Genomic DNA, 12,436 nt, shown 5'->3' with positions numbered 1-12,436 from the left:
TGATGATTCTGGAAACCATCTTCATTCTTGTCCATTCGTACCAAAACTCCAGTGATACCTTTTGCTAACACCAATCAATCTGTGGTTGACCTTGTATCTGATCTGTGTAGCAGGTACTATTTTTTCTACTATATCTTTATAAAAAGGAAAAAAAAAAAGCTCAAATGCTACTTATAGCTTTCCTGAATGAAGAGTACTTCTTATATTCACCAAAGTCACTAAGATTTCACCTGACTGCCAGTAAAAAAAAAAAAGGTTTTGTTTTAGAATAGAGCTGGAAAGAGTGCTGCTGTTGTCAGGACAGCACTTGATTCACCTGATTGCAAGGAAGAGTAGTTGTGCATGAGAGAGAGAAAAAGAGGAAGAGAGAGTGGAGTTTCACAAAGGCAGCCTGAGTTACACTTACATTTGTGAGACTTATTAGGTAAAATATATTGATTTGGGTGCTTTGATCTGTAAAATATGTCAGTCAGAATGCAGAACAGCAGGTGATACCTGAACAATACAGTTTCTCTCGCTGAAGAAAGGCAAGGCTGTGAAGAGAATAACTTGTGGATGAAAACAGGGAAGAAAAAAATCTGTGTTTGAAGCTAGCAGTGGGGCTGACTGGGGGCTAAAACAAAGTACTGAAGCAAAGAACTAGGTGGCAGGAAAAAATCAACATGCCTTAGGATAGAAACAGCTGTGGCTTGGATATAAATTTCTTTGTTGACTTATTTCTGATTTGCACTTGTTTGATCAAGATTAGAAATTGAAGCTAGGAATGCTTCGATGGAGAGTTTATTGTGAGCTCTGCAACAGGCAAGAAATTCCTTCTGCCATCCCATCCCTCCCTCTTTGTCCCCTCCCATGTCCAGTCCCCGGTGCATTACAACCCAAACGGCGAAAACAACTGAGTCAGCAAGGAATGTGCTTTATCTACACCCTATGTGTACGGCTTAGCTGACACAGTAACAACAACAACCAGGAAAACAGTTATTTAAAAATCAGTGGTGATTTGTTCACTGAGTTATTTTAAAGCTCTCCAAGAGCTCTGGATCAGAAATACTGTTATCTTGTTAATTGCTATGTTAACACTTACTTCTTATTATGAATTAAAAGCCCATTGGTTCAAAGCCTCTCTCTATAAAATTATTAAGTGGCTTAAATTAAATCTTACTGATTATACTGGATAAATCCCAGTTAGTTGAGCTTGAAATATCTACACTGAAATTATGTTTAGAGTTTTTAAGTACATTTCTGTTTGCATCTCATTTGATTTGTAACTATTCAATGAAGGCCTACTCTATATTACGATATGGGAGAAACAGCAAATGTCTAAATCTATGTAACACAAAAAATCTAAACATTGCTACATTACGTATTATCCGCATCTTAAAGTGGCAAAAAAGGGCATTTGTAAAGAATGAGAAGATTTATTTAGATTTCTTAGAGAAATGTGTGACAGAACCCTGAATGCCTGTGTATATGCTAGAATATTTACAATGTCAGCTATAGATGTACACATCTATATATAACGGATATAAAAAGAACGATAAGGAGGATGCACAATCCCTTTCTAATTCTGAATCAGCCTTCGTCACTGCTTTGCTATGTAAACTGGGACAAGCTAATTATGAGACCTTTTGAATTTGTCTTCTAAAGGAAACTACTGAAAAGAGAGACGGAGCGAGATCAGGCACAAGGGCTCAGTGATGTTATGTTGTGAGTACCAACTTGCAATGCGAGTTTAACGAGCTCATGACCCACATCCAGGCCACTGCGCCACAGCGCAAGCATGTAGAAGTAGAAAAATAGTGAAAGCGCTGATTCTAGAGCCCAGTTTTACAGTGAAACGTGATGCTCAGTTGTAAGGTTGAGACAGAGAGAGCAGGCTCCATGAGAGATATCATTGGATGGTAAAAATGAAGATTAAGTGCCTGGGAATAACTTAGTAGAGTGACAGCCAGACAGCCCTGAAGACAATTTGCTTGAGAGTGCTACTTTGGCTAATACTGGTAGCTGCAGGGGAGAAAGATGCATAAATGGCATGGGAGGTGTAAAGAGTGGAAGAAATTGCGAGGAGTGCAAGTAGGCATGGTGACAGCAAGGAACAGCCTCGATAGCAGATCATGTGGAGGAAAGCGAAGCCAAACTGGCAGGAGTAGACTAGTCAATGTGGATTAGTAATAACAGCTGGAGAAAAAGTAATGCATCAGACTCTCTAAACATCCAGTAGACAGACACACTTAACAATGGCATGGTATCAGAGTAACAAAGAAAGAGTTACATTACAACTAGGAGCTAAATCATGGCTGAGTCTTGACAGATCAAGGATGCACGGGACTTCCGCAGGATTTGTACATCCTGAAAATTTTTGTTCTAGGGAGCATGGTGAGGAAGTGGCTATGTAGATAATAAACAAGAAACCAAGGGAGATACCTGTAGCCTTCTGTCATCTACATTTAGTAATTATGCTGTGCTTGCTCCCTGCATGCATCAGGCCTTAAATATTTGTGCTTCTGCTTTCTTTCCAGGACTAGACATGCACTAAAAGCAAGGGGGCCTGATGACAGCAGGACACTTGGGAGCTGCCATTAGCATCTGCGCGTGAGACCTGACAGCCACAGGATGCAGGTGCATAGGCAGTGCCACATTCTTCGCATCAGTTAAATATTCTTTTTCAAAACAATTTCAGTTCATCTGCTTGCCCAAAGTTTTAAATTTATTTAATGATTAATAGCATTTAAGTATCATTACATTACTCACTTCATGAATTAAATATAGTCTGAGGATTATTTCCATAAGAAATATGTTCCTATAATTTATTCAGGAAGATTTTCAAATGATCTTAAGACTATATCTTAATTCCTACTTTTATGAATAAATTTATCTATATTGATTTTATATCATAGGAGAGCGCTTAGAAGCCTTGTCTTTACAGTTCATTTGAAGGTAATATCTTATAGACTGGTGGCATAAGAAATACATGTTGAGATATACTCTAACAATGAGAAACATAAAGACCATATTGGAGTACATAATGCAATGTATGTACTTAGTACTATGCAAATACATCAACAGAGTATTATATGGTATTTTTCTCACATAAAGACCTTGGACACATGCGTTTGCATGTATGTGCCTGTGTATATGTGTGTATACATATGCATATATGTGGTCTCCCACACATATATTTCTATGTGTACATGGACATATCTATATGTGTACAAATGCATATATTTAATGTAAAAAAAAAAATCAAAGTTTAACTCATTAATGTATCCCATTAGAACTATTTTTCAAATTAGTTTTAGTTAAATATTTACAGGTTAATATAACTCATGTAAGAGTGTGTGCTTGTACAACTGAAGTTATAATCTACAAGCAAAAAGGTGAGAGGAAAGAAGATTCTGCTCCCAGTCCCAATTATGTGCTTTGGAAATGAAATGTCCTGATGTTCTATATTCTGCAAGGATACATGATCTGTATCTATTTTCAGCGAACGTTTTCTCACATGGTGGCCTAAAAATAGGCCAGCCATGAACTTTAAATAATGGCTCAGGAAGGGTATTAACCTCTTTCTCACGTTCTAAGTTTGTCCCATTGCTGTAAGTATCAATATTATGAAGAACATATCTGGTATTAGAGAATGACAAACCAAGCAACATACACCTCTGTTTCTGCTTCTCTGCAGATGTCATTGCCTCTTAATTCCTCTCAAGGTCTGTTATATATTAAGCCTTCCACACATAATACTAAGCATTTATCTTCCTCTCAGTAGTGAATCTATTTAGTGCCAGATGCTAAAAAGCATGAACTATTTCATTTCCAACCCCTTCTGATGGGAGGCTTTCTATTCTTGGTGAAATATGGATTATGAAAACTTGCATTTTCATAAATACACAAGCGTTTATACAATGTGTGGCAATGAATGGGACAATGAGTACGTAAAATTTTGTTTTGGGGACCATGGATGTCTGTACTAGCCACTGCATTTCCCAAATATTCTGTTACAACTCCTATAGCATAATGCTCTCATCAGGTACATTTTTCAAATAATTCTCACTAGTTCTACTTGTTTCTTACTTTTTTAATAGACACAGATCCATCTTTGCTTCCTGATTTTCAATTTAGTACAAGAAAAAACTTCACTATGAAATAAACATATTTTTAATACATGTAAGGTGACATTCATGAGATCACAGAAATAAATACTAAATAGTTTTCAGTTGCACAGTTAACTAATGACTGCAATCCAGGCTAAAATGAAAACTGTTAATTACAAAGAATGTGCCTTGTCTTTAAAATATATATAACTTCAAAGGTATTTATTTTGTCTACAGAATAATTTAGCCTTCTAGCAAGGCACCATCCATTGCTTCAAATGTACTATAGTGATCAGAGTGCACAAACATGCGATGATCAGCTCATAAAAATTGTAACTGTACATGCTTTAGGGTACCTTATTAGTATCTTCTCAACCAACCACATAGTTTTACTTTTCACAAAAGAAAAATGGATTTATTCAGCAGAAAACTAACAAACACAGACTCCACAGAACAAACTGGGAGACTAAAAATCCTCTCAGGGGAACTCCTTGCCTCAGTGCTCTACTCCTATTGAGGCTGGTTTAGGATCCAGTGCTACCACTGAGCAGGATTGTGTAATGGTACCATGAAAGAGATGGAGAGAACCGATAAAACCATTGCCTTGATCTTGGCTCAGGAGCTACCGGGAAGTCTGTACCTGTACTTGCAGTGTCAGCCTCCACATTCTGAACCAGCTTTTAACTCCACTCACCTCTAACAATCTTGTATCACAGTAGTTTAGTCCCAAGGAGAGGAAGACTTTTGTTAATCATTAAAAATAACAGACATTAAGTTCCTTCAGTTTTAGATACGTATCTTTAAATTAAACAAGTGTAATTCAATACCTTGTACATCCATATCTATGCTAAATTTCATTATCTGTCCATTTATAAGTAATTTCAAACTTTTTTTTGCAATTCCAATTTCCATTTAATCTCTTATATAAAGACTCTTCATTAAAAGACATTATACTTTCAAAAGATTATTTTGCAACTGAGGAGGAGACCCCTGATTTTTCAGGTACTGAGACTTTAGGGAAAAAAAAAATTAGTATTTCACCTTTGGCTTACCTGCAATAAGTTTTTGGAGTAAAGACTGTAAGTATTTGCTTATTGTGTTTGCCAGATAGCAGCAACAGTACAAAATACACATTAGACAGAGTTTTGTGCAGGTTTCAAAGTAATGAACAATTGTTTTGTTCAAGTGGCTCTAGGAAAAAAGCAAAACAATGATCTATCATTGCCATGATGTGCAAAGTTTAACTTGGCTATCTTCTACAGCTTTACGATTTACCTTCTGAAATCACCAGTGTACCAACTGGAAATTAAATTCATAAATGTGCATTCAGAACAGATTTTGTGCTCTGTTGTCTTTTGTTCTCCTTGTTTTTGCCTTTTAGATCACATGGTTTAAAATGCAACTCCAAATTTATGCATGGGAAATGCTGTGTACCCTTCTGTATGCTGTTACTACAATAATCATAATGTGCAACTGACTGCACAAAAATAGGCACATGCATTTGCTTCTGCATCAGACAGTTCACGGCATATTTATCTCCTTGCTGGTGGTGAGTCACAATGCTAATCTTTATTTGTGGTGACTTTCATGGACATTGGCACGTTTAAAGGGTACCCACTCAACACAGAAACTTTTGTATTACATGACCCTAAAACACTTTTACCAATTCCAAACAAATATGTTTCAAAAGACTTTAGCCTGCTTCTGGATCAAGAATTTAAATTCCACAGTGAAAACTGAAGGAAAAGATACTCCTTCTCACCATCTCCAAGGATGAAATTTACAGGAAAGGGATGTGGGCACATCCACATTGTGTACCCCTGCCTTGTCTGCACCACATTTTCTTTTGGGATCAGGGCTGCATCCTGCCCTTTGCTTCCCCTCTTCCCCTTTCCATGCTCCCCTTATGCAAATGCCATGGCTTTCTACTGCAGAAGCCCATGAGGGGAAAATGGAGAACCCCGACAGGTACCAGATTGCTTTCCTATAGCCTGGTCCTGCACCTTGAATTAAAACAGACTGCGTAGTTTCCAACCCTGCATCAAGAATTTTCATTGATTTATTTTTTATTTATTTTCAATTATTCTCTAAAGAGTTCAAAGGAACATGTGTAAACTTCTGCTGTTTTAACATAAAGGACTCATAGTCACAATTTGGGGATTAGGGCAAAAGATCCTTCAGTTTTAGCTAAATAAACCAAAACATTCCAAATCCTACTAGAGAGGACACCAGTCAAGCCAAAGCAAGTACAGTGTTAAAAGAATGTGTTTACATAACGAGAGCTAACTCAGAAGTCATTTGAAGTACTTTGTTATTTTTTTTAACCTTGTAAAAATCAGCAATGCCATCTATAATTGCAATAACATATTCAGACCTAATAGGAATGAACGTGCTGTGGTAAGCATTGTCTAATATGTAGTAACCTTTCCTGGCTTTCAGCAGAAGCTGCATGAAGAAAGAAAAATAAAAATGCTTGACTCTTTCCATCCGCTGCCCCTAGCACTACCTGGGTATCAGCTAGCTCAACAATCTATTACTCCGTTACAAATTGAGACATGACAGACACTTGGAAGCATGATCTTGGACAGAATAAGGCAATGGTGCGAAATTCTCCTCTGCGGGACAGCACTCCTGTTGCATTAACTGCTGTTCTCTCAATGCGCCGGACCTGGTGCCCATGAAAACCTTCCTGATTCTGCTCTTCAGATGCCTGAACAGCAGTTCAGACAGCAGCAGGCACAGACTGGATTTACTCTTGTATAATGGGATTTGACATATCTCACAGCATTTAGTTTGCATCTAAATAGCCTGGTACTTTTCTCAAATAACTTGCCTTTCTATGAAAGGCAACTGCACAAACATTTAGGGATTTGATTTGGATTAGTATATTTGAAGATCTCATGAAAGAAATGTCATGTCTGAAATTTTTACTGAACAATTATGACAAAGGAATCTCATAGGTGCAATAACAAGACTGTTCAAAATCATAATTACTGAGAACAGGTGCTGTATTATTATCTGTATTATTGGAAGCAGATATATACTGGACTTGCCAAAGCATGTCTCTGCTCAGGATGGATTTGCTAACAAAGCATGTCAAACACAGAAGGGACTGTGATCCTGAATATATATATGATTTCTTGAATAAATGATTTCTTGAAATACTGATTTCTTTAATACATGCAACAGCAATGAAAGTGGCTGGCAATTCAAAAGCTATGTCTCAACGGCAGCATGTACACTCGTATGCGTGCATTCATCGAGGGGCAAAAACATTTCCCATGATTCAGGAAATCAAACTACATTGTCTTAGGTCTCCGGGAAACTGCTTTGAGTGTGCACACAGTTTGTTACCATGTCACACCTGCTGGGGCTAAGCATCTTAAAACACAATAATCCAATCACCTGCTGATTGTTATTTCCAACATTACAATGGCCCATTTGTTACTATTTTTATTTTAAAAGAGGTTTTCAGGGCTTTGCGTAAGCCTTGTGTACTTAGACTATTATTTAGGCATACCTTACACAGATCTTTGAAAAATACCAATGCTTTTTATTTTCTGCATTTGTCAAATAAATAATGCTGTGGTACATCAGCATTTATTCTTCAAGACTGAAATGTTGAATAATTCATTCATGACTGCAGTACTCCAGCATATGAACTAAAGTTATGTTTTATCTTTGTCTATGTGAAAAAAACCTTCAATGCATTAGGCAGAGGTATTCGCTCTCTCCATATAGCTATATAAAGAGATATTTAAATGTGTTCCGGTATTACTACATCTATAATTCCAATGCATTTTCCCTAGTTACCTTCCTTAAGCTTCACACCAAGGTTCACTGCATATAAAACTGCATAAAAGTACAGTGGATTATAATGAAAGAATTACCTCTCTGTCTTTTATGAGCTAAATTTATGGACCTAAGTTGTTATGGAAGCAAAATATTTGGAATCTCCAAGAATTTAACCTTGACTGTGACACTTTATTGTTTTTTAATAAACTCATTTTTCTACCATTATTTTAAAGTTTGATGGCCTATATCCAAAAATCATAATGGCTACACTATTAAAAAGGATTGAAGCCTACTACAGTCTAATCACACCACATTTTGGCCTCATACTATTAACGCTAGAGATGTTTCATCCTTTGTGCTTAGGATTATAGTCTAAATGACACTATAATGTTTGCAATTTCTAAAGATAAATATTAGATAGAAGGAAATAAATTACAAAAGGAAGTAAGTTTTAATGCGAAATGAAGGTTAACAACTGAGAAAAAAAATAGTGAAGTTACCAGATTGATAATTTTAAAATTGATCTTGAAAGGACCAAACACATTCTCTAGAAATATATTCAATGTGTCTACATATACCAAACTGATCTGGTTTTAATCCTGTTTTCACTTAGATACAATTACTATTATCAATTATAAATCCAATAACAGAAACTTTCCTTGATTTTGTTGTGAGAGTATGTCCCTTACAAGTACTATTACAAAATGCTGCCCTTGATGCAACGTTAAACATCATGCAGGATCTTTTTCAGAACCTTACACCTGACTCATTAGGCTGTAAAAGCAGGTAGGTGGCAAGAACTCCAAGGATGCTTTCTTCTTTTTTAAGTAATAAAAAAAAGTGAACTTTAGCAAACTTCACAAGTACCTCTGTTTGCTGAAGAACCAGATATGATATTTATATAAGGGAAACATGCTAATTGCTACCAGTTGCTAATTACTACCACAAGAAATGAGGGAGTGAGATAGTTAATTGCAAATGCTATTAAAGGCAGAATTTATTTCACATGTCAGCTGCTGTTTGAAGATGTAGCTATTTTTCTAAGCTAGTCAGCTAGGGGTTTTTTTCACAGTGGGGGTGGGTGTGCACATGTGTTGGGGTGTGCAAAGAGAGTCCGATGATTAGCTCAGACTTGTTGCAGAACTGGTATGGAGCTACAGATAAGTTTGATGAATGCAGCCCTGCATAGCCCAGAAGAAGCAATTTAAAATCCTCTATCTCTGCTGAAACTGTTACTGCCAGGAGTCTCCTCACTACCTTCTCAAGAAGGCTGGATATTATGAGATAAGCCTGTGAAAAAGGGGATATGCTTTTCAGTAAGAGTGAAGCTTCTGAATTTAATGACAAGAAACCTTTCATTCCTTACTTTCATCAGAGAGCACCTTATGCACAAATAGTAGCACACCACATATGGCAATGCATGGTTAATTCATTTTGAGTGTCTAGACCTGAGGATATCTAATTAACTATGTTACATGGGACTAATATACCCAAATTGTCCAACTAACTTAACTGGGGAGAAGACAAAGTTTTCAAGTCCTATTTTCTAATAAGTGTCTACCTTAGTTCCAAGTCATTGAAGGGAATTGCTTTATTAATACAAGCTTACCCTTGAATGATACGGGGCAGTGACCAGTTGCTTTACTCAGCTATGAAGCACCTAGAGAGAGCCTTGTAAAATTTAAAAATGTTCGGGATTCTTTTTTTTCCTTTTTTTAAGAAGGCCTAGTTAATTCTCCACAATAAACATGACTCTATTTCTGTTACCCAACAAGGTTAGCCACTCACACATATGTATTAAATTTTTTCTTAGCTTTTCATTATTTTAATCATCCAATCTACTATGAATGTTCCATACATAATTTTAAGAAGCTCAGTAAAATGAAGACCCATCCTCTTTTACAAAAAAAAGTCTTACCTCTACTATAAGCATATACAGCTGTATGAGTAGTATTTATCATGTAAGAATTAATTTTATACCAGTTTTCTACCGCTAATTCTATGTCCTGTAGCTATTTTTAATGGTTGAATGATCATATTTATATCACACATAATTACTTTTCTGCTAAAAGTGAGACAAAATTTAAAACATGGACCAAAAAAGGTCATGACTTCTAAAGAAAGCCTAGCTGTGGAAAATTTCAGCCCATACAGTAAACTTTAATGGCTGAGAACAAGGAGAACTGAAAACACTGCAACTTTTTTTATAACATTTGATGATATTTGTGCTATAATTATGCAGTAGTTTGTGTGGTTTCTTTTGTTCTGCTTACTGTAAGTGAGGAAATAATGGTTTCAGTTGAATGTCTTCATCAGAAGCTACTTTTATCAAGCTAAGTATGCCCTGTGGAGACTCTGAATGTTTAACTCTTACCCTATGCTAAACTGAAAGTATAATAAAATGCAGGAGTCATTAAAAACTTAACAAATGCAGTTAATATTTATTCTTCAGTGATGCAGCTAAGGTATCTGTGCTATCACCTAGACATTATAGCCTTGTGCAGTTATTGGCAGTAAGACGGTATATCCCATCCAATATATGAATAATTGTGTTCTGCCTTTAAAAGGCTCTCATTTATTATCCATTAGTAACATCATTCCCAGATGGCAGTTTGTAAGGTGGGAGGCTACATTAGGACTGCCATAACACAGACAGGGAGGAGCTGGCCCCAGAGCCCGAGAATGGGCAAGGCATTGTTTCTTATAACTGTTATAAATATGGAACTTGATTGATTTTGGCAATGGATTGTACGACATGTTTTCTCTTCACAATGAAGAGCAGGATTCAATGGGACAGACAATCCACGACAGACCTATGCTCTTCTTATGTCACAAAACTCAAAAATAAAAAAAACCCCAAAAAACCCCCCACAACCCCAACAAAACCAATCCTTCACATCTTTCCAAAAGTACACATAGCATCTTATGCTCTGTTGGGTGTATGTATACACAGACACATATTCAGCATCACTCCTGCCACGGCATAGGATACTAAAAGGCATTGCTTGGTATCACTGAAAATTACACAGGTTTCATCATGTATCAGACTGCTCCTCCTTTATTCTCTCCTTTACTTGTTTCTTTTCTCTTTTCCCTGATAATGGTTTCTTCTCTCTGATTTTTTCAACTTAATTCTTCTCTTTTTTTTCTTTCTTTTTTCCCTCCTTTCAGTAGAGGATATCAGCTAACTGATAACACAAACACCCTTGAGTAGGTCAGGCATGAGCACCACCCAAGAGAAAACAGATTTATATCCCCTACCTCTGTTACAGTAAGATGAACACTGCCTTCCTCCACACAAGCACCTTGCCAAAGAAAATTCCAGCTGTTTCCACACATAACATAAACTCCCAAACTGGAATACAGAGTACAGTTTTAACAAAAGAGATTTTTTTAATGGCTTGTGTATCATATTCCAGCTTCCTCATCTCAATTAAAGACCATCTTAGGCAAGGATGCTACTTCACAGAATGAAACAAAGCAGCTCTGCCTTCACTGGTGGCTTTCAGTGGTTTCATCTGCACAGATGCACAGTTAACGAGTAGGGAGAGCAGAAAAAGCTTTCACCCATGACCATTCTAGTCTAGCCCCTCTGTATTTTAAAGAATGGCATAAAAACATGAGTTTCAGCAATTAAGGATAGGGTTTTACTCCTTGACATCCTTGTGTGGCAATGACTCTGACAGACTGGTTCAGCATAGAGATCAAATCTGCTTATTTCTTTGTGTTGATCTAATATACAATTCATTCTCCTCGTCATTCATTGACTAGGTCAAATGAGATTAAATGTTACAGAATAGAATCAGAAAGAGCATTTCAACACAGAAACAGCAAAGATATGAAAGTTTTCTGTACCATGAAGAACTAGGCAAATACTTTAATCTTACCTCCCTGAGGGGATCATTTAGCTCATTGAGAATGTTTTCTTCATCAAAGATCTTGCCTTGGTAGCGGTGCTCGTAGTAATCATGGATCTTCTGGCGCATTTCAGCAGGTAACTTGTGGAATGACATGTACTGTTCCACTTGTTTGTACTGTCAGGACAATAAAAGGAAGAATCAGAAAAAGAAAACATTTTTTTACTATCTAAAGGCACCTACAAAATGAAAATTCATTCATGTATTCAGTTAAGCTTTACATATTTTAAAAATATAACATTTTATTTGTATGTCAAAGAACCACCACAAAAATGTTAATTTAGAATTACTCATGTGACAGCACAACTATAAACAGAAACTGCCTTTAGTGGCAATGCTAATATCACGTTAATATATAAGTTTTAGAAGCCAAAACCACACACCTGTCATGTGTTCCCTAAATTCGCAGCTATACAGAAGTTGTGAAAGTACACCAACGCCATTTTTAGCTCATTCATTGCAGCAGACAGGGAAACTGTACACAGTGTGCATTTATGTCTCTAGTGCTGCGTTTGGAGAGAGTTTAAGGTGTGAAATTTCAGAAACTGGCTATGCTGTATTAATATGCAACATATTAATATTGTGCATGCTTATAAAGTGACTGAAGAACAAAGTTAAAATCTGTGGAGATAATGA

The 12,436-nt window shown here is 36.5% G+C and overlaps 1 protein-coding gene across 1 annotated transcript in view; it reads right to left on the bottom strand.

The window, feature by feature from the left end:
• HCN1 (hyperpolarization activated cyclic nucleotide gated potassium channel 1) overlaps positions 1-12,436 on the bottom strand; it is a 207,954-nt gene that overhangs the window by 30,534 nt on the left and 164,984 nt on the right. The window contains exon 5 of the mRNA XM_075741307.1: positions 11,771-11,917. Coding sequence (XP_075597422.1) covers positions 11,771-11,917 — 147 coding nt within the window. The remainder of the gene's footprint in view (positions 1-11,770; positions 11,918-12,436) is intronic.

The sequence above is a fragment of the Balearica regulorum genome, chromosome Z (assembly GCF_011004875.1).
Source record: "Balearica regulorum gibbericeps isolate bBalReg1 chromosome Z, bBalReg1.pri, whole genome shotgun sequence".
In the NCBI taxonomy this organism is placed as follows: Eukaryota; Metazoa; Chordata; class Aves; order Gruiformes; family Gruidae; genus Balearica; species Balearica regulorum.
Note: the sequence above shows the minus strand (reverse complement) of the source record. Positions and strands in the feature narration are given on the sequence as shown.